The sequence below is a fragment of the Zea mays genome, chromosome 1 (assembly GCF_902167145.1).
Source record: "Zea mays cultivar B73 chromosome 1, Zm-B73-REFERENCE-NAM-5.0, whole genome shotgun sequence".
NCBI classification, from domain to species: domain Eukaryota; kingdom Viridiplantae; phylum Streptophyta; class Magnoliopsida; order Poales; family Poaceae; genus Zea; species Zea mays.
The window spans coordinates 13,661,421-13,688,747 of NC_050096.1; the positions used below are offsets into that span (position 1 = coordinate 13,661,421).

At 45.0% G+C, this 27,327-nt stretch overlaps 2 protein-coding genes, 1 long non-coding RNA gene and 1 other non-coding gene across 5 annotated transcripts; all 4 read left to right on the forward strand.

The window, feature by feature from the left end:
* On the forward strand, positions 1-1,200 carry LOC103644446 (lysine-specific demethylase JMJ30-like). The gene has a single exon (XM_008667652.1). It carries the CDS (start codon positions 34-36, stop codon positions 1,198-1,200), a length of 1,167 nt encoding a protein of 388 aa, XP_008665874.1. The 5' UTR covers positions 1-33.
* A 1,955-nt stretch (positions 1,201-3,155) lies between these two features.
* Positions 3,156-4,818, forward strand: LOC103631760 (uncharacterized). The gene has a single exon (XM_008653159.2). It carries the CDS (start codon positions 3,189-3,191, stop codon positions 4,719-4,721), a length of 1,533 nt encoding a protein of 510 aa, XP_008651381.1. The 5' UTR covers positions 3,156-3,188; the 3' UTR covers positions 4,722-4,818.
* Positions 4,819-15,813: 10,995 nt separating this feature from the next.
* On the forward strand, positions 15,814-18,677 carry LOC115032966 (MIR166gHG). Of its 2 annotated transcripts, NR_163740.1 has the most exons (2): positions 15,814-16,193; positions 18,390-18,677. It is a non-coding gene; the product is annotated as an MIR166gHG (long non-coding RNA). The 2 variants fall into 2 exon arrangements; NR_163741.1 differs by lacking the exon at positions 18,390-18,677 and having other exon boundaries at positions 15,814-16,362.
* On the forward strand, positions 15,892-16,017 carry MIR166g (microRNA MIR166g). Its single transcript, NR_121043.1, has one exon. It is a non-coding gene; the product is annotated as a microRNA MIR166g (primary transcript).
* Positions 18,678-27,327: the final 8,650 nt, after the last annotated feature.

The following is a 27,327-nucleotide window of genomic DNA, read 5'->3' on the forward strand; positions in this document are numbered from 1 at the left end:
TCCTACTCTTACAGGAACCCTGCCAGGAAGAAGATGCAGCTGCAGTCACCATTTGGGGGCGACGCGTACAACACCGATGAGTTCGAGCAGGCGGATCCGGAGTCCTATTCCAAGGAGTACGGGCTCTCGTTCGGCATCAGCCACTCGATCAGCACCGAGGACGGAATTCTTACTACCATATCAATCTCGACATCCACAATCCTCCACACATCACTGGTACATACACTTCCAGGTGCTTCAGTTCCAAGCCTTGCCATGCTGAGCTCGATGTCTCTGGTGCATGCCAGCTTAGGTGCACATCAGGTGTTTGAGGAATTGTCATCCTGCACCGACAACGTCTTCAACAATAGCATCGGCTTCACACCCGCGCTCATGGCTTATGGTATTGATATTCGTGTAATCCATGCTATCAAGTCAAGAAGAAGTCCTGTTGGTAAGGTACTGACAATTCTTCAAGCGAACTCTTTATCCTCTAAGGAAGTTGAGAGGCGATCATGCATTTCCTTGGAGGAATTCATATGTAATTACTTTTCGTGCGACACCCCCATCATAATTAGTGGCACCATCGATCATTGGCTTGCAAGGACAAAATGGAATGACATTGAGTACCTCAAGGAGATCGTTGGAGATCATATTTTCGCTGTTGAAGTTGGGAAAAATTACGTGTGTCGTGAGTGGAAGCAGGAGCTGATCACATTTTCTCAGTTGCTGGATAGAATGACGTCAATTGTCTGTTCATCAAACTTGACATATTGTGCTCAGCATCCATGGTTTGAGCAGTTAAAAGAGCTCAGTGAATACATGATGGTTACCGAATGTTGTTATGCTGGTGCAGGGGAACTCCAATCACTTAATGCTTGGTTTGGTCCAGAGGAGACAGTGGCACCATTGCACCATGATCCACATCACAACATCTTAGCTCAGGTCTTGGGCAAGAAGTATATTAGATTCTATCGTGCTGTCATAGCTGGGGACTCGTATCCACACACAGCGACTATGCTAAGCAGTACCAGTCAGGTAGACCTTGACAACATTGATTTGAAGGAGTTTCCAACGGTTGAAAGCCTGGAATTCATTGACTGCATATTGGTAGAGGGCGACCTGCTTTACATCCCTACTAAATGGTGGCACTACGTCAGATCTCTTCCCACCAGTTTCTCGGTTAGCTTTTGGTGGCACTACAAGGTTGTTGACTACTAGCTCGACCGTGGAAAATCTGGGTTTGATGTTTATAAGTATAGACTGTTGCGCATTGAGGGCCAAGAACCCATGGGTACTGTGAATTATCGAGTAGCTGACAGCAGCCTTAGATGTGTCAAGCTAGTAGTTTCTTTGCAACACTTACCGAGCACTGGTAGTAGCTCTGGTGATTGTGCTGTCTCGCTGAGAAGATGGCTCAAGTTACCAAGTGCAACATCACTTGAAGCGTCAACATCACTGGACTCGGAGGTTCATTCGGTACTGCTAGTTGGATCTGCTTTGCTGTGTTTAACCTCGGCCAAAGGCTTGTGGGTGTTCGGATCAATGCCTTTCTGCCAAAGCTTCTTTTTGACCCTTGAGTTCCAGATATTCTTAATCTCGTTATCAGTTCTTCTAGGCCACCTAGTTGTAACTTGGGACCACCTATTCATTGATGTGTCAGCAGTGCCCAACGCAAAGTATGTCTATGGACCAAGGCTGAGGCCTTACACCACCGAATCACAAGTGCTATGGGACCCTGGCGGTTTGCATCTGTTGCATCGACTTGAGGGCAAGTACCATCTCCAATTGCCAGCATCAAGTCGTATCCACCCGGTGGTTAATCTTTCCTAATTGAAGTTGGCAGCCAGCTTTCAGGGTACTGCTCATTCAGACTTACCTATAACACTACCTGATTTCAGCGTACCAATTCAGGTGTTGCAGACCCGAGGAGTAACAAAAGGTCATCGCCAAGTGCAGCAAGTGCTGGTGGAATGGTCTGGGCTACCCAAAGAATTAGCGACATGGGAAGATCGTGAAGTGTTGCAGTAGTTCTTTCAATTCATGCCTGCTTGGGGTCAAGCAGGTTCTCAAGGCGAGGGGAATGTCAGCAATGTGAGAGAACCAACCAGTCCCAAGTGAATGCGTCGGCCCAATGTCCGTGTGCAGGCCGAAGTGAGCCTAAACGTGTGTGTGGCGTAGCGCCTGCGTGCGCGAACTGGTGTGGCGTTTGTGTGTACGTAATGAACCTGATACATATATCTTGCCTAGGGAAGAAGGGAAGGAAACACATTCACTGAATATTGAATAGAACTGCTTCCTGTTGCCTTCGTTCTCCTCTCTCTGCTACCTTCGTCTTCCTCTCATTCTTCCCTAGATCTCTCCTCTTCTCCATTCCCTAGCAGTAGCTAACAATTGGTATCAGAGGTTTCGATCCTCGACAATTCGTCGCCATGGATCCTTCCTCGAGGACAGATTCGGTGCTTACGCTGGCACTAGCGAACCAAACGCGCTCCCTGCTCGCCGAGTTGGACACGCGCCTCCACTCCATCGACGCCAAGCGGGAGACTCGGGAGAGCGCTCTCGAGTCCCGGTCGGCTGAAGCCGCCCAATCCATGGCGGATTTCTCCTCCAACCTTCGCACAGACGTTGCAGCACACTTGACCGCCGCAGATGCTGTCGTCGACGCCTTGTTGGGTCAGATCGAAGCTGATGCGGTCACTCGGGTCTCCACCGCGTCTGCCAGCACGCCGTCGACCCCGGTTGTGGCCGTTGGGATCGCCATCGTCGCCGACAACTGGGGCGGGGGTTTCGACGGAGGTGAGGACTCAATTGAGCAGCACTACACCGTGCCATCCATCGTCGCCGACAATTGGGGCGGGCTCTTCGATGGCGATAACGTTGTTGCCAATGCCCTCGACGCCATCCCCACGGACACGCTCAGCCGCCTCACCTGCCTCGCCCGCCGCGACCATGCCGCCCTCCAGGAGCTCGAGTCACCACCAACAGACGAAGTCATGCGAGCCTGTGACGCCTTCCTCCTTCTGGTTGGTGGGGACCATTTCATGCCAGTGCTACGTGGCGCTCTGTTCGTCATCTGCTCCAGTTGCGTCAGTCTATTCCAGCTGCCCGTCAACTTTGCTGTCTCGAGCAGAGGAACGCGTCGACTGTTGTGTAGCTCCTGCCCCAAAGTTCTCTCCTACTCTTACAGGAACCCTGCCAGGAAGAAGATGCAGCTGCAGTCACCATTTGGGGGCGACGCGTACAACACCGATGAGTTCGAGCAGGCGGATCCGGAGTCCTATTCCAAGGAGTACGGGCTCTCGTTCGGCATCAGCCACTCGATCAGCACCGAGGACGGAATTCTTACTACCATATCAATCTCGACATCCACAATCCTCCACACATCACTGGTACATACACTTCCAGGTGCTTCAGTTCCAAGCCTTGCCATGCTGAGCTCGATGTCTCTGGTGCATGCCAGCTTAGGTGCACATCAGGTGTTTGAGGAATTGTCATCCTGCACCGACAACGTCTTCAACAATAGCATCGGCTTCACACCCGCGCTCATGGCTTATGGTATTGATATTCGTGTAATCCATGCTATCAAGTCAAGAAGAAGTCCTGTTGGTAAGGTACTGACAATTCTTCAAGCGAACTCTTTATCCTCTAAGGAAGTTGAGAGGCGATCATGCATTTCCTTGGAGGAATTCATATGTAATTACTTTTCGTGCGACACCCCCATCATAATTAGTGGCACCATCGATCATTGGCTTGCAAGGACAAAATGGAATGACATTGAGTACCTCAAGGAGATCGTTGGAGATCATATTTTCGCTGTTGAAGTTGGGAAAAATTACGTGTGTCGTGAGTGGAAGCAGGAGCTGATCACATTTTCTCAGTTGCTGGATAGAATGACGTCAATTGTCTGTTCATCAAACTTGACATATCGTGCTCAGCATCCATGGTTTGAGCAGTTAAAAGAGCTCAGTGAATACATGATGGTTACCGAATGTTGTTATGCTGGTGCAGGGGAACTCCAATCACTTAATGCTTGGTTTGGTCCAGAGGAGACAGTGGCACCATTGCACCATGATCCACATCACAACATCTTAGCTCAGGTCTTGGGCAAGAAGTATATTAGATTCTATCGTGCTGTCATAGCTGGGGACTCGTATCCACACACAGCGACTATGCTAAGCAGTACCAGTCAGGTAGACCTTGACAACATTGATTTGAAGGAGTTTCCAACGGTTGAAAGCCTGGAATTCATTGACTGCATATTGGTAGAGGGCGACCTGCTTTACATCCCTACTAAATGGTGGCACTACGTCAGATCTCTTCCCACCAGTTTCTCGGTTAGCTTTTGGTGGCACTACAAGGTTGTTGACTACTGGCTCGACCGTGGAAAATCTGGGTTTGATGTTTATAAGTATAGACTGTTGCGCATTGAGGGCCAAGAACCCATGGGTACTGTGAATTATCGAGTAGCTGACAGCAGCCTTAGATGTGTCAAGCTAGTAGTTTCTTTGCAACACTTACCGAGCACTGGCAGCAGCTCTGGTGATTGTGCTGTCTCGCTGAGAAGATGGCTCAAGTTACCAAGTGCAACATCACTTGAAGCGTCAACATCACTGGACTCAGAGGTTCATTCGGTACTGCTAGTTGGATCTGCTTTGCTGTGTTTAACCTCGGCCAAAGGCTTGTGGGTGTTCGGATCAATGCCTTTCTGCCAAAGCTTCTTTTTGACCCTTGAGTTCTAGATATTCTTAATCTCGTTATCAGTTCTTCTAGGCCACCTAGTTGTAACTTGGGACCACCTATTCATTGATGTGTCAACAGTACCAAACGCAAAGTATGTCTATGGACCAAGGCTGAGGCCTTACACCACCGAATCACAAGTGCTATGGGACCCTGGCGGTTTGCATCTGTTGCATCGACTTGAGGGCAAGTACCGTCTCCAATTGCCAGCATCAAGTCGTATCCACCCGGTGGTTAATATTTCCTAATTGAAGTTGGCAGCCGGCTTTCAGGGTACTGCTCATTCAGACTTACCTATAACACTACCTGATTTCAACGTACCAATTCAGGTGTTGCAGACCCGAGGAGTAACAAAAGGTCATCGCCAAGTGCAGCAAGTGCTGGTGGAATGGTCTGGGCTACCCAAAGAATTAGCGACATGGGAAGATCGTGAAGTGTTGCAGTAGTTCTTTCAATTCATGCCTGCTTGGGGTCAAGCAGGTTCTCAAGGCGAGGGAAATGTCAGCAATGTGAGAGAACCAACCAGTCCCAAGTGAATGCGTCGGCCCAATGTCCGTGTGCAGGCCGAAGTGAGCCTAAACGTGTGTGTGGCGTAGCGCCTGCGTGCGCGAACTGGTGTGGCGTTTGTGTGTACGTAATGAACCTGATACATATATCTTGCCTAGGGAAGAAGGGAAGGAAACACATTCACTGAATATTGAATAGAACTGCTTCCTGTTGCCTTCGTTCTCCTCTCTCTGCTACCTTCGTCTTCCTCTCATTCTTCCCTAGATCTCTCCTCTTCTCCATTCCCTAGCAGTAGCTAACAAAGTTCTCCATCATGGTGCAGTAGCGGTAGCGGCTCAACGATGGTAGAAACTGAAACAAGAGGTTGGTTCAAAATCCTTTAGATTGGGAAATATAATTCAATAAAATGATGATGATACTATGAGATTTCCTACTTGCTACTGCAGATTGGAAAGAAAAAATATACTCCATACGTCTCAAAATAGTAGTTGTTTTAGTTCTAGATTTATATATGTCCATATTCATATGGATAATTATGAATTAGAGAGAGAACACATATATTAATTATTGTATAAATTCAGTAAAAAGGTAAGACGAATTTTAATGAGGAACAGATGGAGTATAATCAAGCAATGCCAACTGCTCAGGGATACAGCTGTGATTGTGAGTGACCAACAGGTGTCCCCTATGCGAGTTCAGCAACTTGAAGAAAATTTGACTGAAATACTGGCCGATCAATGATTTTTGAAGATACTGTGTATTTTCATTTTCCACAACTTGCTCTAAGACATTCAAAACTAATGTCGCTAACCGTTAAAATAAAAACAATTACCTTCATAGGGATCAGTCATGACCTCATAAAACTGCCATGTCCCTTTGGTCTGCCATGATTCTTCGCAGTTCTCGCAAATGACCGGTTATCTCCTGGATACATTGTACTCCGTCACTGCTAACGTTAAGAGAACTTAGTATTTGCTTGAGAAAATCCTGATCAGCTTCAAGTGCCTTGAATCTTGCATTGAGGAGAGAAATGTCATGTTTAACACTTTTCGTAGTATGGATATTTCCATCATCTAAGTGGGAACATGAAGTGATATTCTTTTGCTTCTCAACAGATTCATTTTCATCTTTTGCGTGACTGTCCCTGAGCACGTATTTAATAGATTCATTCATTATCACCGTTGTGCTGAGAAGAAATTGATTCACTAATCAAGTCCTCCCCGAGGCAATGGTGAACTCTCCAGCTCTGAATTTCCTATATACTGGCTACTGCTCATCGAGCGAACACTCAATAGACTGTTGTGTAGAGCATCATTTGCACCACCCATATCAAGTTCATTTGTGGAGGGCATGCCTAGGGTTTCCTCCAATCTTTGCAAGGTGTTGAACGCTAAAAAGAGCAGTGCGGACGGTCCAGCCCTGAGGCCGGACGGTCCGCGGCCCGGATAGTTCGCGGTGGTGGTGCGGACGGTCCGTGCGTGCGCAGAGTCAGTTAGGGTTCCTAGTTTCTCGCGGGATTTGTTACCTAAAACCACAGGATTAACTCGGGAAACAGTTTGAAGTGGATCCAGACCTCCCCTTTATATAGATGAAGGGCTACGGCCGATTGGACCCCCACCAATCGATCAAATCAAGTCTATTTCTCGTTTTTATCTTATGCAATTAGGAGTAGTTCTAGTCTAGTTCTAGTTTAGCCTCTCAATCTCCAAATTCTCCGCTTCTCTTCGACTCTACGTCGATTAGAGCAGTCTAGGTCGGTCTGCTCGAGCCTAGACATCACCTAGGATCTCTCCTCCCCGACGGGATCCCTCCCGTGAGCGAGATCCAGGCGCCACCGGCGACCTTCGCCGCCCCCTGCGCACGCACGGACCGTCCGGCCCCAGGGCACGGACCGTCCGGCTGTCAGGCAGGGAACCCAAGCCTATGTTCCAGGTCGCAGACCGTCCGGTCCCTGGCCGCGGACCGTCCGCGCCTCTGCAGAAGGCACCGCCGCCGGTCCGTGTTGAGTGATTGGCGCCCCCAAAAGACACCAACATACTTTTGGCGACTCCGCCGGGGAAGGTGTTTAGATCTACTAAAAATCAGGCCCTCAAATGGCCGATTCTAAAGATCACACTGATATCTCCCCGGACAATATCCTGAAGCCGGCTGTTGAAAGTCTGGCGGCCGATGAGCAACAGCAATACGAGGACTACATGCGTCAAGCGAAGGAGAAATTCTTATCACAATACATGGTGGATCGCCACCAGAAAGTTGTCAAACATGGAGAGACCGACATCGCATCTCTTCTATCTTCGCTTCAAGTCCCCAACGTAAGTAAACCCGACGACATCCAATTTATCAAACAATATGTAGATTATCAGCAGAATCAAATGAAACAACAGATTGGAGGGTTAGAAGAGTCAATTAGAAAATTAACGCATACGTTGGAGAAGTATGTTGCTCCTAGTTTTCCATCATATGAGACTAGTAACAGGATATCTATGTCTAATACATCGGCAACAAATGGGCATTTGCAGCCCCAACCATTATATGGTATGCCGATGAACTCATATCTAGGGCAAGTACCACCACCGCCATCCCTGCTTGGCAGATCGGCGCCCCTGAACACGGTCGGGCCGTCCGAGCTTCTGCCTGGACCATCCGGCCCATACACGGACCGTCCGGTTTGCTCTACCGGACAGTCCGGGGCCGCCCTAGGACCGTCGTCGTCCCTGCTTGGTAGATCGCGACCCTGGACGCGGTCGGACCGTCCAAGCTTCTACCCAGACCGTCCGACCCTTACGCGGACCGTCCGGCTTTCTATACCGAACAGTCCGGGGCTGTACCAGGGCTACCGCGTGGCGCCCCAATAATGGCGAACACGACCGGCCAGTTCGGATGTACCACCGTACAAACCGGATACACATATACAGAACCTGCTGTTGCACACCACGCACCAAATTATTACACACCACAGTAGCAGTATGTTTCGCCCTCTGCATATTTAAACCATAATACACCATACAATCACAGACCGATCAACACTATCGATCGGTCACGGCAAGATGGTCGGTATACTAATACCCGACCAAATGAGCCCCACAGCCCAGGATCCGGTGGTCTACCACCGGGTGCAATGGAGAAAATTAGGGAAGAGATGACTGAACTATTTCGAGATAAGTTTGGAGTTAGTGTAGCCAGAGTAGGGCAATCATACCAAAAGCCATATAATCACCGGTTTGACACTGTCCCATATCCACAAGGGGCAAGGATACCGGAATTTTCTAAGTTTTCTGGTGAGAATGGGAGAAGCACATACGAACACATAGGCCAGTTCCTAGCACACCTAGGCGAATTAGCTGATGGAGAAGCATTTCGTGTTCGGTTATTTTTTTATCCCTTATTGGTACCGCTTTTGCATGGTACGCCACCCTGCCTCCTAATTCCATTAATTCCTTGAATGAGTTAGAAAATAAATTTCATGAACATTTCTTTGCCGGGGAATATGAATTAGGATTAACTGACTTAGCTTCAGTCCGACAAGGACGCGAAGAATCGGTTAATGATTATATCCGGAGGTTCCGGGACACTAGAAACCGATGCTTTCGAATCCATGTTGCAGACAAAGAGCTAGCAGAGCTAGCTTTTAATGGGTTGCTATCCTACTTAAGAGACAAATTAGATGGGACCCAGTTCTTTTCGATAGCCCAGCTACATCAGCGGGCTTTAGCCTGTGAAAGCCGATTTAAAGGGACATCAAAATCGACCGCCTGTACTATACATCTAATAGAGCATGATAGTTCAGATGATGAATCCGCAGATGTATATACCGCTGAGTTTATTTGGCCAACAAAGGCCAAATCTTCAGCATGTTCTTCCTTACAACCAGTTCAAAAGAATCGACAAGAAGAGATTAAATTTACCTTTAATGTTACCAAATGCGATAAGATATTTGATGAGCTACTTAAAAATGGCAACATTAAATTAACTCATAATATCCCTCCTATAGATGAATTAAAGAGACGTGCTTATTGTAAGTGGCATAATTCTTTTTCCCATGCCACCAATGACTGTAATGTTTTTCGTCGACAGGTACAATCGGCCATAAATGAGGGCCGGTTGGCTTTTCAGGAAATGCAAGTGGACACACAGCCATTTCCTGTTAATACAATAGATGTCGCATGCGAAAAGGTCTTAGTTCGGCCCGAAATGGCCGATAAAAGCAAAAGCAAAGACATCATCATTGACGATCCTCGCACGTCAAATATATCGCAAAAGGAGATTGCTCGAAAGGCTCCGGACGATAAGGCTAAAAAGTCCGGAGGCACCGGGGGGCAGGCACAATTAATGAGCCAAGCACGACAGCCTGGCCTGAGCATCACAGACGGTATGGCACCTACGTGCGGACTGTCCGGTGCTCAGACAGACGGTTCGGCTAACTCTGCCGGACAATCCGCCTATGGCCAAAGGCGTCAGCCTCCACACAAAGTCTTAAAAGGGAAAGAGACGCAACGGCAAAGCACATATGGTCGGCTGATCAAAACTGACTCTACTTTTGATCAGTTGCTCTCCAAGAATGCTAGCAAGAAGACCATTCTACATGATCGGTCAACGAAGAAACCTCGGTCACCTGCTAAAACAAAGCGGGTAAACAAAACGGGCCGAAAGGCGACACAACAAGCATCGCATATTCATCCTATGAGACCAGGGTACTTTCAACCCGTTTACTCATTGTCGGTATATTATCCTGTTCAAACATGGAATGGTACGATGATGAATCTATGATATATATATAGTCCCTTTGTCTATCCAGACTAGGGGGCACCTCCATTCTATTCCTTTCGATCCATTGACCAAATGGTCATGGCCGAGAAGGATACAATCTGAAACGGCCTTTATACATTGGTGCTTTATTGAATGATCTCCATGTTAAAAAGTCGATGACTTACATCAGGTTTAGTTCATATGCTTTTGGTTCGTCAACTTTCACCAAAAGGCAGGGGGCATATGTTGAACGCTAAAAAGAGCAGTGCTGACGGTCCAGCCCTGAGGCCGGACGGTTCGCGGTCCGGACGGTCCGCGGTGGTGGCGCGGACGGTCCGCGCGTGCGCAGAGTCAGTTAGGGTTCCTAGTTTCTCGCGGGATTTGTTACCTAAAACCACGGGATTAACTCGGGAAACAGTTTGAAGTGGACCAGACCTCCCCCTTTATATAGATGAAGGGCTACGGCCAATTGGACCCCCACAAATTGATCAAATCAAGTCTATTTCTCGTTTTTATCTTATGCAATTAGGATTAGTTCTAGTCTAGTTCTAGTTTAGTCTCTCAATCTCCAAATTCTTCGCTTCTCTTCGACTCTACGTCGATTAGAGCAGTCTAGGTCGGTCTGCTCGAGCCTAGACATCACCTAGGATCTCTCCTCCCCGACGGGGTCCCTCTCGGGAGCGAGATCCAGGTGCCGCCGGCGACCTTCGCCGTCCCCTGCGCACGCACGGACCGTCCGGCCGTCAGGCAGGGAACCCAAGCCTCTGTTACAGGTCGCGGACCGTCAACATCTCTGCTAGTTGCATTGAGCCATTGACATCAACATCAAATGAATCCAGAATTGAGTTGTTCCTATCAAGAAATGGTGTCATACCACTAGCATCGTATTGTCGGTACTCATCAATCTGTGTGCCGCTTCTGGGGCTAGAAGTCATCTCATTCAAAGAGCCATAGATTCATTAAGTACCGCATTCCTCTCATCGTCATCAGTATCTGAGATGTGAACCGTAGATTAAGATTTGTAGCCAACCTTCGGTTCTCTGTATCCTTCATGCGGCAAGTGATCAGAGTCGTGATTTGAAGAATGCACAACACTAGGCATGGTTATGCTTCTTTGTTTTAATTTGCTCATATCATCATCTGGAAACCTCAGGTAGCATGTGTCATGTGTGAATCCCATTTCTCCTAGAACCACACTGAACAACAACGGCAGAGTTGTTTGTATCTAGATCTCGACCGATCCTTCACCTTATCCCTGGCATTGATGTTTGTTAGGTTACAGGTTTTACCACCCGAGGTAGTGCAAGAAACCAGGCACCTATCACACATACCATCAGAGCGCTCAAGCTTGTTGTGACTAGCAATACGACAAACGCGATATTTCCTATCTGTGTGCAGTACAAACTACTTCGAACCAGGCCTACAATCTGATCCAATCTCGAGCACATCATACATTATGACCGGAGGCAAGTATTATGATCAATGTAACACACTAAAATCCTATTTTTAGGATTCAAAAAAATTATCTAAAAATTTAAAATTTAAAAAGTCTTTATAATAAAGTTATAAATTAAAATTATTTTCCTAAAAGTTAAATAAATGTTAAATATAAAATTTTGACTACGTGTTTGAATTATTTTTTTCAATAATTATTATGGTAAAATATCTTACATGAATTATTCCTACTTAAATTATATGTATTGTTTGAAACATTTACTTAAATAGATAAATTAATTAATAAAAATGCTTTTCATTTGTATTGAGTTTTTATTTATTACAATTTATGCATGAAATAGAAAATTCAACTTAGCTCTAAATTAGACTTGAAATTTAAATTTAAAATAGAAAGCAGAAATTAGAAAAAGAAAAAGGTCGTGGTAGAGCGTAGAAGCCCTTGCATAATATAATCATAAATGTGTTTTTATAAGTTTCTTGACTATGTTTCAAAATTCATATTTACTTAATGTACAAGTTATGATCTATCCAAACAATGACTTTCTACCTTCTCGGATCACAAGTCTTTTTCTTTATATAGGTATTATCATACAGAAGCAAGAATAGTTGGCTCTATCGCCTATAATTAGAAATAAAATATGGGCTAATATAATATATTGATGTATGTTTGGTTGTTTTGTCTTGTTTGTTTGTACGCGACGTCCTTTAGATAGAGTCGATAGAAATTAGGATATCGCAATAAGATATTAAGAAAATCCTCCTTTCAACTCGCGTGTAACACCCCAAATTAATTTAAATTTTAAATAAAAAAATTCTAAAATTTATTTAAATTGGAGGTCTAATATGCTTGGTGCTCTAGGAGTGTAAATATGACAACAATTTTATTGGAAAAAGATAGTTAGAGTACTAAACATATAGGATATGATTCTAACAGTTAAGTAGAATTGGATTATTATAGTACTACGTTACCAGATTAAATCTATCATGTAACCGCCCACCTCTCTGTCTATATAAATACATGTCACCATAACAACTCAAGTTATAAACCATAGACTTATCTCCTTTATAACCTCCCACCATTGCCGCCGCCATCCAAGCCACATCAGCCCGCCGTTAGCTAAGCTCGCGACCATAAGCCGCCATGACCATCTCATCAAAGTTCGACTCACTCCCCAACTCTAGCGACAACTCTGGTGAGGAATTTCTCACCGTTTGTTCATCTTCCGGGGGCAACCCAGAACATCACCGTGACCCGCTCGACGAGAGCTTCGTCACCGCGCTTCCGGTTCGTCAATCAAATTTTTGGTTCATCGTCAATCTGCGAAAAAACCTGATGTCCAGCAGTAACGCGGGGTTGAAGGGTTTGGTTGGAAGGTAAGGTGGTGGTAGGTTAGGGGTCTTTCCAACGTGATAGGCTTGACACTTCTCACCTGATAGATAATCACATTTTTACATGCAAGACTGTCATACAACACGTATTTAACAGTATATACAATCATGATGGGTTTACAGTAGTTAGGTCATTTCTTTATAAACAAACATTCCTCACTTTAACAAACTGATCTAACCAATCAGATCGTGTCATGTCACCTATTTTTATGCAGCTCTACTAACTTATTTAAAATGCAATATCTTTTGGGTCAAATAATTTATTTTAATCTGTTCAAGTTGTGTTAGTTTTATATTAATTTTGCGTACATATTAATAATATTGTTTTAATCATGCCACATGTTTTAATTAATTAATTGTTTAATTAATGTTAATTAGCTAGGATATTTAGTTAAATTATTTTATAGTTTTAACCTACGCATTTTATAAATAATTGTTAGAGTGATTAATATCAACTCAAATATTTCAACTTAATATCTGCTTAGTTTAAATAATTTGTTTAAATATTCAACTCAAATATTTCAACTTAATATCTGCTTAGTTTAAATAATTTGTTTAAATATTCAACTCAAATATTTTTATAGTTTAAATGCAAACGTGGGCCTCGTTCCCTCCGGTATAAGATAGCGGCCGTGGCACAAACGCGGTTGTCACGGTCTCGCACCACTCAGTACAATTACAATGGCTCGCGCAAGAGCCGAGGGGTTGCGTGGTTTATCTAAACTCACTCAACTAACTAGAGTTCACCTAGAGCAAGCGCTAAAGCGGTCTAACTAACCTAAGCACTTTGCAAAGCACCTACGCTAATCACCGAGTGATTCTATAAGCACTTGGGTGTATGAGCACTTGGAAATGTCTACTATATGTCTTGATATGTTGCTTGAGCTCCCTTGAAATGGCCGGATGGGGTGGTATTTATAGACCCCAACACAAAACTAGCCGTTGGAGAAAAAATGTTGCTCTCTGCGGCACACCGGATAGTCCGATGGGGTCGCCGAACAGTCCAGTGCCCCTGTCTGGTGCGCCTTGTCGTTGGATCTGACACCGCAGGTGACCATTGGCGCTACAGGCTTTTACATCGGACAATCTGGACCATCACACCGGACAGTCCTATGGCTTCTCTCCACCAGTGCCACCTGGAACTAGCTGTCGGACTACCGTTACCTGGTGCACCGGACAGTCCGGTGTCCTCGACCGGATAGTCCATCTGTGACAACACTATTCTTCGTTTCTTCGACTTTGCTTGATAATTGTTGATCTTCACTTGTGATCTTCATAATGTCTTCTTTCAAGGTGTTGCTTTCCTCATTGCCTTAGTCCGAGTAACCTTAGCATACTGTGAACTACAAACATAAACACTAGCAAACGCATTAGTCCACAGGTTGTGTTAATCATCAAACACCAAAACCTATTGAGCTAAATGGTCCGGGGTCCATTTTCCTTACAATCTCCCACTTTTTGGTGATTGATGACAACACAACCAAAGCAAGCAAACATAAATAAACATTTGAATGAAAATATGCAATCTATTTGCTAAGATGCATGAGTGTCCACATAATGTGAGATTATGGACTTAAGCCTCCCTCTAACTCCATAATTCACTTACTTCCTATTTTAGACCAAAGAACCAAAAACCACTTGAAGAATAAAAAAAATTAATTTGGTGGTGTTTGGTGTTTGATATAATTTTCATTGGTCTCTAAACATCTCCCCTTTGGCATCATCCATCGAAAAGGAAGTTATTAAAAGCATGTAGTAAGCAAATAAGACTTGCCCTTATAAAAAATTTATCAATGATACTAATTGAAGCATGTAGGTCAGTCTATCTATCGGATATATTGAAGGAACAAAGGCCTCTGGTTTCTAAATGTGTTGCTCTGTTTTGGTCTCCATTAAAAATCAAAGCAGGTGATCCACATTAGCAAAGCCATGTTTAGAAGCAACGGAAACGAAGGGGATTTGAGAGGCTAAAATCCATTCCTATCTAAAATTGAATAGTAAGTGGATTTTAGCTGCTCCAATAATCATCTCGCTCCGAGACATGTGTGTGGTTGTCAAGTTTGATAGGAAGAGCGAGAAAACAAGATGGCAGTGCACTCCCTGGCAGTACTGACACCTCGGTGCATCTGAAAGCCACACAAAAAAAAATGAGCATCTCCTACCACCTGTTTTTGCCCTCTCCGTCCTGGACAGCCCCCACAAGGAGAAAAGCTCTCTTTGCTGCGCAGGCGAGAGTTTCTTCAGCGCTAAGCTTGGAATCAAAACAACTGGGGCGCGCGCGCGCGTTAGGCCATGCAGCAGCCCGCCCAGCTAGCTGCGCGTGGATGCAGTACGTGCAAAGCAAAAGAAAATCCTTTGCTTGGGAATAAAATCACCTCTGCCTTGCGTTGCATGCGTCGCCGCTGCAGAGCTAGCTAGCACGGCCGGCCGGCCTTCGTTTCATCTCAAACAAATAAAGTTCAGGACCTGATATATATGCTTCTTAGTCGATCAGTCTGCGTGCAAAACGACGTTCTTGGTACCATATATATGTACACTACTACGTCTTAATTAGGAGATGTGTAGATTGTTTGTCCTAGCTAGTGGCGGTACATACATGCATAGTCATGTCGGGTTGGACGGTTGTGGGAGGTTGAGCTAGAGCTACGTACTAGCTTGTTTGACTGAACTAGCTAGATCGATCGTGGATCAGCATGCAAGCTAATGAACTTCTTAGGATGCATGCGGTCTCGCTGTGCTGTTGGTGCAAGATGTGGTGTGAAAGCGACGACAGCGAAAGAGGGGGAGGCATCTTGTGTGTCCATCACCATCTGCTGCGCGCCATAAGGCTGCGCGCGGAAAGCACGCACCGACCTTGCCTGGCCGGTAACAAGCTAGCTTCCCTGCGGCCGCCGGCCCGCCTATAGCTAGCTAGCTACTTCTCCCTCACACTCGCTCTTATCTTAATCTCTCTCCTTCGTTCATATAAGTAACTCCCTCTCCATGAACTCTCTCTTTATCTCTCTCTCTCTCTCTCTCCACTACAAACAATCAAGCTTGTTCTTTGATCATCGATCGCTCATGTACGGCAGTTGAGGGGAATGTTGTCTGGTTGGAGACCTAACACCGCGAATTAATCATCCATGCCATGGAAGCAGCATATGCCCGCCTGCATCTATCCATGCATGATGGTGGAAGGTTTCGGACCAGGCTTCATTCCCCCCAACTCAACACTCAGCTGCGTCGCTCTTCCGTCTCCGATCCGAATACACCGGCCGGCGGACGACGATGACGACCACGACGGCGGCGGCGCTTCCTCAAGGCTCGCTCTGTTGGCCTGTCCTAGCTAGGAACCGTTCCGTCCCATGCATATGATCGAACGACAACTCTTTCTCCAGGTACGACTAATCGCCACCGGAATATACTTCTCCTCTCGATCGGTATAATATATAACACCGCATCTCGCTCCTTGATACTGTCATAAATTAGATCGTCTTTCCATGCATCATGATCTAGCCAAGTCTCAGACTGTCACTGAATAACATTGAAAATGCTTCGGTTCTTTAATTTGGTCCGCACAGCTTTTACACTGTTACTGATATATAGCTTCACTGGCGGTCTTCTTCTCGATCGGTCGGTCGTTATTTAACCTCTGGTTTGGTAGGTCATTTGCTTTCAAATATTGAATTTATTTGTAATTTTGTATCTATGCCTAATGCATGCGTACGTCATGCCTGAAGTTTCTTTCTTTTCTGCTTGAGTGCTTGTACGTTATTCTTATTCCACGTGGATTGGATGAGATTAGAAAAAAAATTATAAAATATTTTGATTTATTTGAGATTAAAATATATCTAATTTTATCTAATTCATATGAATTAAGAGCAAAACGAATAAGCCCTAATTCGACATACATATGCATGTGTCGGCGTGCGCGCGCCTATGGGTCCCCAGAAACTCTTGCGGGAAAAAATATATGTATATATCTTGAAGCTTACGCACAGAAACATGCAGCGTATATATATACAGCGTGCATGCAGTAGTAGCTAACTAGCGTATATTTTCTTTTTTTTTTTTTCCTTGTTGGAAAGAGCTAGCTTTACTAGGTGCGTGTGGGCGTGGGCAATAATGGTAGTCGCAAAAACTTTAGCTTGGGCTGGTGTCGTCCTCGTTACGAATCTTTCCGATCATGGAAAGATCGCTTCCAAGATTTTTCATGGGCGCGCGGTAACTCTGTCTGTGCAAACCCATGTGTGACTGTATTGTTGCCGACACCCGTTAGGTACGGTGGAACCCAAGCACCAACTCATGCAAAAGCTCCTCTAGCTTCTCTATATTCCCGTCTTTATTTACCTCCAGGCTTCAAGGCTTCAGCAACGATTGATTTTTTTTTAAAAAAAAACTACCTCTGTTCCCACAAATGTATATATGATATATGTTGTTGTATGAGTCGGATTTCAGTAAATTTAGCCAAGTTTAAAAGAAATGTATTAAAATCTATATATATACTATGCAAAAAAAATGCAACATATATTCCATGATGGATTTAGTGAAAAACCATCTTGATATTATATATAGATGTTGGTGCATTTTTCTAACTCGGGTCAAATTTAAAGAAGTTTCATCCATGACAAAAAAAAAGTCCTGTATTTTAGAATAATGGATGAAATATAGTAGTAATTAAGAGCGAGAGATTTAATGTGTCCATGCCCTAATTATTACTCAATCCTCATAATGGAATTCGATTTGGTGTGTGTCTCACTCTTTTCAAGATTGTGCTATTTGCATAGGGGGTCATCTATATACGTATGTTGGTGCATTTTTTTTCTAACATTAAAAACTAATGTTTTCATGTGAAATTGAAGAGATTCTTGTGAAGTCTATAAACAGCAGGATCCTTTATATGTTCGACATCGCAATCCCCCCTGCGTTTTTCGTACTCACGCATCTCGGCCGGCTCTTATTACTACGTACAGCTAACGTCGTCGTCTGGCTCGGTTAGATCATGATAATGATTAGGGATGAAAACGGTCGGAAACGATATTTTTTCGGTAATCAGTTTTTTAGTCGTTTTTCTTTGATTGCGAATAAATAGAATATAGAATCTACCATACAAATTTGTATTCTTGTTTTTAACATTCAGCTTATAAAGATTTATAAAAGATAAACCTTAAATTCATCCTATATTTTTTTAAATAATAGATATAAACTTCGGTATGGATTCGGAAACAAATTCGGTAATTTTTTCAACTATTTATGTTGTAGGGACCAAATAACACATAAAACAATGTATGTAATATTTTATTCATATTTGTACTAATGTGCTTGATAACATAGGAAAAGATCAATATCAAATTTTATACATATCTATTTTAAAATATTAAATTTGTCCTAACAGTTCAGATTATCACTTTCATCCCTAATAATGATTGATTCGACGCACAGTACGTAAATCTTGCTAGTTAAAACATAAAATCATGTAGTAGTTACTAGTCATGCAACATCAAAGAATGCGACTTGACGAGAACAGTGGAAACAGTGCATGCAAAAGTTGATACATAGCTTGATCCAGTTTTTCCGCTCAACTTTTGACTCAGAAAAACTCGAGTGGATGGAGAACGCAGTTCCGAAGGAGCTATGAGGATCTCAACTGTTCACACGAGCCTTTCCAAGTAAGGACGACGTCCCATCTCGCCACATGATCTTTTCCAAGGTACCATCACTTCATCGTCCACACAACACAAAGCACTCTGGGTCGCAACAGTTTTCCAACAAATACAAGATTAGCTAGAGCGCGCCCAACCCTACCAAACAAGCGTTTGCCCACCGGGCCACCGGGCGCTGAGTCTTCAACGTTGCCTCCTACATGGCCTCCGAAAAAAAAATTAAAGTCCAATATAACACCAAGCCGCACGTACAGGACAGAGCCAGGATTTTTGGAAGGGGAAACTGAACTAAACCTCTACAATATAATGGTACCTTCTGCATTATATTGTATACGTTTTAAATTTTAGAAAATACTTCAGTGGTGGTGTTGACATCTTTTTAGGACGCCAATCACTCAACACGAACCAGCGGCGGTACTATCTGCACCAGTGGCGGACGCAGGACGAAAATTTAGGGGGGGCCAAAAAGATCACATGAGAGCCATGATTTTCTAGTTCGCCAAATTCGCCGACTGCAGGGGACAAGTCATATCGTTGCGACGAGCGAGATCTAGCTTGTCGAGCGGATGGACGTCAAACAGGACAAAGGACGGAGGCGTCAGAAAGGGGCGAAGTCGGGTGGCGTCACATCGGGAATGGGTCGGCGGCGGAAACGAGGCAGCGAGCAGACTGGTTTAGGTGTTGTCGGGAAGATTAGAGTCAGACTGGTAGATGCAAGGACTTGATCGAGAGAATCCGGCAAGCAGGCTCATAACATGGTTGTTTTAGGCCATGTTCTAAACCTTTAGAGCTAATTGTTAACTGATTTAGCTGGGTTGGGGCATCTAACAACTAATACTTATCTGAGGGGTATAACTAACAATTAGTTGATCCATTCTAAACCTCTTGGGTAATTTTAGCAACTAGCTATTAGTTTTAGAGATCTAGAACAAGACTTTATACTATCTAAAACTTTGATTTTTTTCTACACTTAATACTAAATAATCATAGGTATAAAGGGGTGTATAAAATTGAGGGGGGGCCATGGCCTACTTTGCCCCCCCTCTGGATCCGCCACTGATCTGCACAGGGGCGGACGGTCCGCGGCCTGGTGCGAGGCTAGGGTTCCTGCCTGACGGTCGGACGGTCCGCGCCCTGAGGCCGGACGGTCCACGCGTGCGCAAGGGCGGCGGAAGATCGCCGGCGGCGCCTGGATCTCGCTCCCGGGAGGGACCCCGTCGGAGAGGAGAGATCCTAGGTGATCTCTAGGCTCGGCAGGCCGACCTAGACTCCTCTAATCGACGTAGAGTCGAAGAGAAGCGAAGAATTTGGGGATTGAAAGACTAGACTAGAACTAGACTAGAACTACTTCTGCGAAATAAATGCGAAATAGAAGTGTTATTGATTCGATTGATGATTACAAATCGGACGTATACCTCTGTATTTATAGAGGAGGGGGGTTGGATCCTTTACAAAATAATCTCCCGAGCTAATTCCACGAATTTAGCTAACAACTGTAGCACAAAACTCAGAACCCTAATCTGCTCTGCGCACGCGCGGACCGTCCGGTCCACAGGCACGGTCTGTTCGAACCGCGGACCGTCCGGCCTCAGGGCCGGACCGTCCGCGAGGCTCAATTTAGTGCTCAACATATGCCCCTGCCTTTTGGAGGAGCTGAGCGAACCAAAAGCAACTAACCTGATGTGATCACATCAGCTTTCTTGGGCATCTTGCCACCTACTAGGATGGTGCACAAGGGTCTTGGTCACGATGGTTAACCCAACAGACGTGACCTGTTTAGCTCTGATCGAACTGTCAATCCCAACACTGCCGAGCGTCGTACTGGTCCTGACCAATTCGTCATCTTGCTTTCCTAATTTTCTTAGTGTTCTGGCGTAGCTCCATAGTCGACCAGATCTTCTCCTTGTAGGTCGTCTTCCTCCATGGGTGTCGGTACGTCGTTGGAGGTGTCTTGGTGTAGTGCGGACGGTCCGGCCTCAGGGGTCGGACGGTCCGCGTCTTGTGTGGATGATCTGGCTTTTATAGCCAGACTGTCTACCATACTTGCAGAGAGCTGCACAGTTGTTGTTTTATTTTCTGTCTTTGTGACCATTTGATTTTTTTTCAATGGCCTTTGGTCTCCATCTCTTTTGTGGTGGCGGATACTGCGGATGCGTGTCATTGAATATTTTTTCCGCCTCCTTTGCCTGATTCTCCTTTGCTCTGAGGCGCTGTAATTTTCGCTTTTGTGATCGTGTCAGTCCCGATGGGCACCATCGGTGTATGGAGTATTTTGGATCGACTGTTTTGTTGACAGTCGTACCTTCTTTTTTGTTTGTGTTGGCCGATTCACCAAAAATCATCGGCCCTTCGTTATTTTGTTGTACGACGACATATGTAGTTCCTATTTTAATGATGTCCCCTTTTATCATATTGTTGGAAGTTGTAGTTGTATGCCCCCTTGCCAGATTAGTCAGCCTTTGGGGCTGAGTTGTTTGGCAATCTTGTTGGGCCTGTGCTTGTGGACCATATTGAGGGGCTCTCAATCGGTCTTTTACTGGAGGCGTCAACCTGTCAAGAACAGATGTTTGGGGTGCCTCCCAGGCGGGGTACTGTGGCATCCCAAATGGATATGATGGCATGCCCCACATTTGATTTGGGACATATGGTGGAGGTATGTATGTATATGGATATGGTATAGGTAGATATGGGAGTGGAGGTGTCCATGCAGGTACGTTAGGTCTTAATTGAACATTATGACCTCCCGTCTTTTGAGGTGGTCCAATCGGCCTAACCTGCTGTCGCTCCTGGGTGGGTAAGCGAGGTTGTTTTGGTGGCCGGTTGCTGGGGCTGGCCTTCTTTTTCACATATTTAGACAATAATTGATCAAAGGTCGGGCTGGATTTTACCAACCGACCAGTTGCCTTGAACGTGTTAGTTTTCCACGTATATATTTCTGGTCGTCGTGGTTTGAAGGTACGTGGTCGCCGTGGCTCTTCGGCGCTGCCGGATCGTCCGCTGGAACGCTCCGGACCGTGTGGTGATGTTACGGACCGTCCGCGTCTGGGAACCGGACCGTCCACGATGCGTAGTATGGGTTCTCGCGCATGTCCCCTTGTCTGCGCTTGCCCTCCAGTGCCGGAGTTTGTGATAGTCACCCTCAGTGTCTCCCCTCCATCAGGAGTCTTCTCGGCCACCACTTTCCTGCAAGAAATTTTGTTGTTTTCATTGGCCTCCCGTGCGTTGCCGATGATGACTCTTTTGTCTTTGCCCTTATCGGCTGTGCTGGGCCGAATTAGGACCTTTTTGCCATTAAAGTCGATCACATTCATTGGGAAGGGCTCCGTGTCCTCCTGAAATTTCAATCGTCCCTCGTTAATGGCCGATTGGATTTATCGTCGAAACACGTTACGATCATTAGTGGCATGGGAAAATGAGTTGTGCCACTTGCAGTATGCGCGACGCTTTATTTCGTCGGCGGGTGGGACGGTATAATCGATCTTAATGTTACCATTTCTAGTAATTCATCGAATATCTTATCACATTTGCCGACATTAAATGTAAACTTAATCTCCTCTTGTCGTTTCTTTTGAACTGACTGCAAGGAGGAGCAAGCCGAAGATTTGGCCTGTTCGGGCCAAACTATTTTGGTAGTGTAAACTTCCTTTGGTTCATCGTCCGAACTACTTTGATTGTGTTCTACTATGTGAACATTATGATGAACTGTTTTGACTAGTTCTTTGCTTCGGCTTTCACAAGCCAAAGCTCTCTGATGTAATTGTGCTAGCGTAAAGAACCGGATGCCTTCTATTTTCTTTTTTAAATAATAGCGCAATCCATCAAAGGCTATTCCTGGCAGTTGTTTATCTGTTAAATAAATTTGAAAGCATCGGTTTCTCGTATCTCGGAATCTCCGGATGTAATCACTAACATATTCATCCTTTTCTTGTCGCAAGGTCACTAAATCCACTAAATCTAACTCATATTCACCGGAGAAAAAGTGATCATAGAATTTTTGTTCTAAATCCCCCCATGACAAGATAGAATTAGGAGGTAATGTAGCGTACCATGCGAACGCGGTTCCTGTTAAAGATAGTGAAAATAAACGCACGCGAAATGCTTCCGTGTCGGCCAATTCTCCTAATTGTGCTAAGAACTGGCCTATGTGTTCGCACGTGTTTTTTCCTTGGTCACCCGAAAACTTTGCGAATTCGGGTATTCTGGTACCCTGTGGGTATGGGAGACGGTCAAACTGGCTATCATAAGGTCTCCGATATGACTGCCCCCCGGGGACTATACTAACTCCGAGCTTATCTCGGAACGCCCCAGCTATTTCTTCTCTTACTATATCGATGGCAGTCAGTGGGAGACCACCGGCTCTTTGATCCAATATGGGTGAGGTTGTTTGTATATTGGTATGTTGTTTTCCTCCCCATTGGTTTGGGTTTTGCGGCGCGTTAATACATGCCCTATGAGGCTCATAAGACTGGTCATTCCTTTCTGGCCTTCTGGAGGCCGGAAAGTACTCACTCTCACATGTTTGGTAGGTTATATTATGGTGCTGGTGTGTCGCATGGTGAGATGGGGAGTTTAGCTGGGACGGATGCGGAGTTGGATATCCATCCTCCTTAAAAAAACTTTGTGTCGGATCGTCCGGTTACGTGCGCGGACTGTCCGGCCATGTGGTCGTACCGTCCGACTTTATATTCGGACTGTCTGGCGCCATACGCAGACGGTCCGAATGGGTTATCTAGGGTTTGCACGGCATGTGGCGGCTTGGGTGCAGTTCTCGGTAATTTGCTTCTAAAAATGGGATTGGTCGCCGCTGGCCCGGACGGTCCGCGCTCACGTGCGGACGGTCCGGACATGCACAGATCGGCAAATTTATCGCCGATGTGCGTGGGAGGCTGTCGTTGCCCAAGGTACATGTCTATCGGCATCCCATAAAGGGGTTGTGACTGGTTGTGACACCCTGTAGCCGATGAATTACGTGTGTATTCCCTCAATTCAACCTCGTGTGAAGGAAGATTTGCCATAGTAGACTTATCGAGCGCCACTAGCCACTAGCCTTTTATGATCGTTTTATATATCCCCTACGATACGTTGCAACTGCTCTCGTTGTTCGTCTATGTAAGCTTTAAGAGATTGGAGTTCGTTGGTGCTACTTACATTGGGGCCGTGGGGGTAATCGTAGTAGGTCGGAGCGAAGCCAGATCTATCGCCCGTTGCCGAACGACTTTGTTGTTCCTGTCTACCTTGAAGTTGGCCAGGAACTTCGCCTTTGCTTCTTGGATCAGCTGCTCCTGGTGCTCCTCGAACAGGAGCTGTTCTTCAGCCGGCAAGGTTTCCCATGTCGGCGTGATGATATTGATGGTGGAAACTTCAGAGCTATCCTTTGAATCGGCCATTGAGGGCCGATTTGATAGGTCTATATGTGTTTTCCCCAGCGGAGTCGCCAAAAAGTATGTTGACACCTTTTTAGGGCGCCAATCACTCAACACGAACCAGCGGCGGTGCTCTCTACACAGGGGCAGACGGTCCGCGGCCTGGTGTGATGCTAGGGTTCCTGCCTGACGGTCGGACAGCCCGCGCATGCGCAGGGGCGGCGGAAGATCGCCGGTGGCGCCTGGATCTTGCTCCTGGGAGGGACCCCGTCGGGGAGAAGAGATCCTAGGTGATGTCTAGGCTCGGTAGGCCGACCTAGACTCCTCTAATCGACGTAGAGTCGAAGAGAAGCGAAGAATTTGGGAATTGGAAGACTAAACTAGAACTAGACTAGAACTACTCCTAGGAAATAAATGCGAAATAGAAGTGTTATTGATTCAATTGATGATTACAAATCGGCCGTATACCTCTGTATTTATAGAGGAGGGGGGCTGGACCCTTTAAAAACTAATCTCCCGAGCTAATTCCGCGAATTTAGCTAACAACCGTAGCACAAAACTTGGAACCCTAATCTGCCTGCGCACGCGCCGACCGTCCGGCCCACAGGCGCGAACTGTCCGGACCGCGGACCGTCCGGCCTCAGGGCCGGATCGTCCGCAAGGCTCAATTCAGTGCTCAACAAGTGGGCTTCGTATGCTTGGGAGCGGTAGGGGGCTCGAGCCTCGCTTGCCCCACCGCTGTCTCCATCCCTGTCTGGATAGTACCACCTTGCTAGCTAAAGGAGGATGAACAAGCAAGCTAGCTATAAAAAAGAGTAGCTCTTCTTTTTAACTCATATCTTTCTCGACTTTTTGATAATATAAAGTGTAATATCCACAATTTAATATATGGTATATGTGGACATAAGGCCACTTTAATTTATTTTTTAGAGATGGTCCACTTTAATTTTAAATTTATTTTAATGGGGAGGATTCATCACACTGATTTTACTGGGCCCTCGCGTGTCATGTAATTGTCGCACCACTATACCATCAAATATAATTGATGTGTTGTCACATCATGGACATTGTACAAGTGAGAGGTTAATCCATCGTAAAGATGTTGTATGACAGATCGTGTTGTTGAGCATCATATTTGACACCTAGAACACATTACAATTGAACCAATTTATTACTTTCTTTATCATTCTTGCCCTAAGAATAGACGTAGCGTAGTTCTAGTTGTAGTTTTCCGCATATCCACATTCACCTCTATTCGACTCTATGTCATCTAGATCCGTCTTGGGTGGTCTACCGACCCCAATACGACCCTAGAAACTTACCTTGATGAGAGTAGTCATATGCTACGAGGGTGAATGTCTTTAGGGTCTCTTACTCGACATGGTTCCTTAATACCTAGATGACTCTATGTCGTCTGGGGACACCCAGATAGGCTTGCTAACCCCGAAGCACCCTGAGATCTCTCCCCCTTGGGGGTGAGGTCTTGGTTCCTACAAGGAGAAAGACGACCCTACGTCATCGCGAACCGTCCAGCCCAGAGCGCGGACCATCCGAAGCAACATAGGAAAGGAATCGCTCCTCCAACAAGGTCGCGGACCGTCCGCGTCGCCGTAGAGGGCACCGCCAGGCTGTACACTTCTAGTGTTTTGGTACCAAATCGATGCCAACACACTTTTTGGCGACTCTACCAGGGACAGATATTGTAGATCTACAAAAATAGGCTTCTATTGCCGATTCTAATATCTCAAGAATGTTTCTCCAAACAGCGACAGAAGGCTGACTAATTTGTCGGTCATTGAGCATGAGAAATTAGAAGCCTACATGAAGAAGTGGGACGAGGAGGTCCAGTGACAACAAGCTCAGAAAATGCAAGGTGACGGAGAAGTGGTGCCTCTCGCACTTCAAGATAGGTTGCCACCTGAAGGTCGTCCGAGCGAGAGGCAAGTAAACCTCGATTCCCTGTCAGCCTTACTACAACTGCTTCCACTGTAAGTGACGCCACATCATTCGACGATATTCAATCTATTAATTTTTTTTATGATCGGATTAAAAGTATGATGAGGATATATAGAAAATGACGCATGCGTTAGAAAAAAACTCATGCGTCTAATTTTCTGTCATATGAATTGGGCACCAAAACAAACTGCGCCAAACACCATAGGCAACAAATGAGTTTTCTCATATTCACAATCCACTCTATGAACAGTATAATCTACAGTACAGAACAATGCAAAAAATGCTTATGGGTAAACTTTGGGTGAACTGTTGGACTCAGGAACATCGCGTATCGGAAGTTATTTGCTTCTTTACCCTCATGAAATGTAAGTTTCGCCAAAATACCCTAGTTCTAGTAGGCTTCACTCATATGCCCTTCTATAGGGCCGGCTCAGGGCATAGGGCCACTCGGGCGGTCGTCCCATGCCCCAAATCCTAGGGCCCCTTGTAATTGTATAGGTAACATGATAGCTAATGTTCAGTTAAATAATCTAATCTCTAGTTTTGAGAGTTTTGAAGTTAATTTTGACAGCACATGTCTTCTACGGAGATATTTGAGTATGTCAATAAGATGGATTCCTATCCTACTGTTTCTATAGCTTATCAAATCTTATTAACTATACATGTCATGGGGGCATCAAATAAAAGGAGTTTTTTGATGTTAAAATAATTGAAGAACTATTTGATGTCTACAATCTCTCAATAACGATTGAATCATTTGGCCATCTACGTATTGAGAAAAAATATTAGATAAAATTGATATCAACACAATCATTGATGACTTTGCCTGAAGAATTGCCAGAAGAAACTTTAGAAGTATTGTAAAATTTATTTGGTATAATTTTTGATATCACATTATCGATATAATATAAGATTATATATATATACTAAAAAATGTTATACTTGTATGGGAGGCCCAATTTTTATGTTCTTCTTAAAGCCACTCCAAGAGTTCTCTAAAAAAACTCTCTAAATCTTAAATTTAAGAAGTGAACAGAAAAATGATTCTCCAATGGTTCTCTAAATAGACTTGCTAAATTTAGTTAGTTGCTATCCAACTCTATTTACTCTCCACATTTAGCAACTTGATAGGAACTCTCTAAATGCAGTTGACGTCAATTTCTTCACACTGGCGTGATTATTTTTCCCCTTTCCCACACAGTGAGGTAGCCAAGTATAGCACACTCTTTTTTTCCACTTTATAGCATAGTGGGGTAGCTAGATCAAACGCGTGTGATACAAGTTTCTCCTTCACCGTCGGACCTAACTGTCTCATAGGTTGCGACATCGAACCACCACTCCTCCATAATTCATGTCGTCCGGTCTTTTCTCTTATGCTCTCGACATTCTCTGCTCTCAACCTTACCGTCAGCCAGATCTCATGGGGATAAGGCTGCCAAAGCTAGATTCAAATCAAACTACTTATTAAATATATAAATATGAGCAACTATTGTAGACCAAGTTATTTTTATTTCCAATAACTATTTAGTAACTTGCTAAATATGATTTTA

Bases quoted from the DNA above. Each gene is read 5' to 3' on its own strand.
- LOC103631760 (XM_008653159.2), top strand. From the start codon at position 3,189: ATGCAGCTGCAGTCACCATTTGGGGGCGACGCGTACAACACCGATGAG.
- LOC103644446 (XM_008667652.1), top strand. From the start codon at position 34: ATGCAGCTGCAGTCACCATTTGGGGGCGACGCGTACAACACCGATGAG.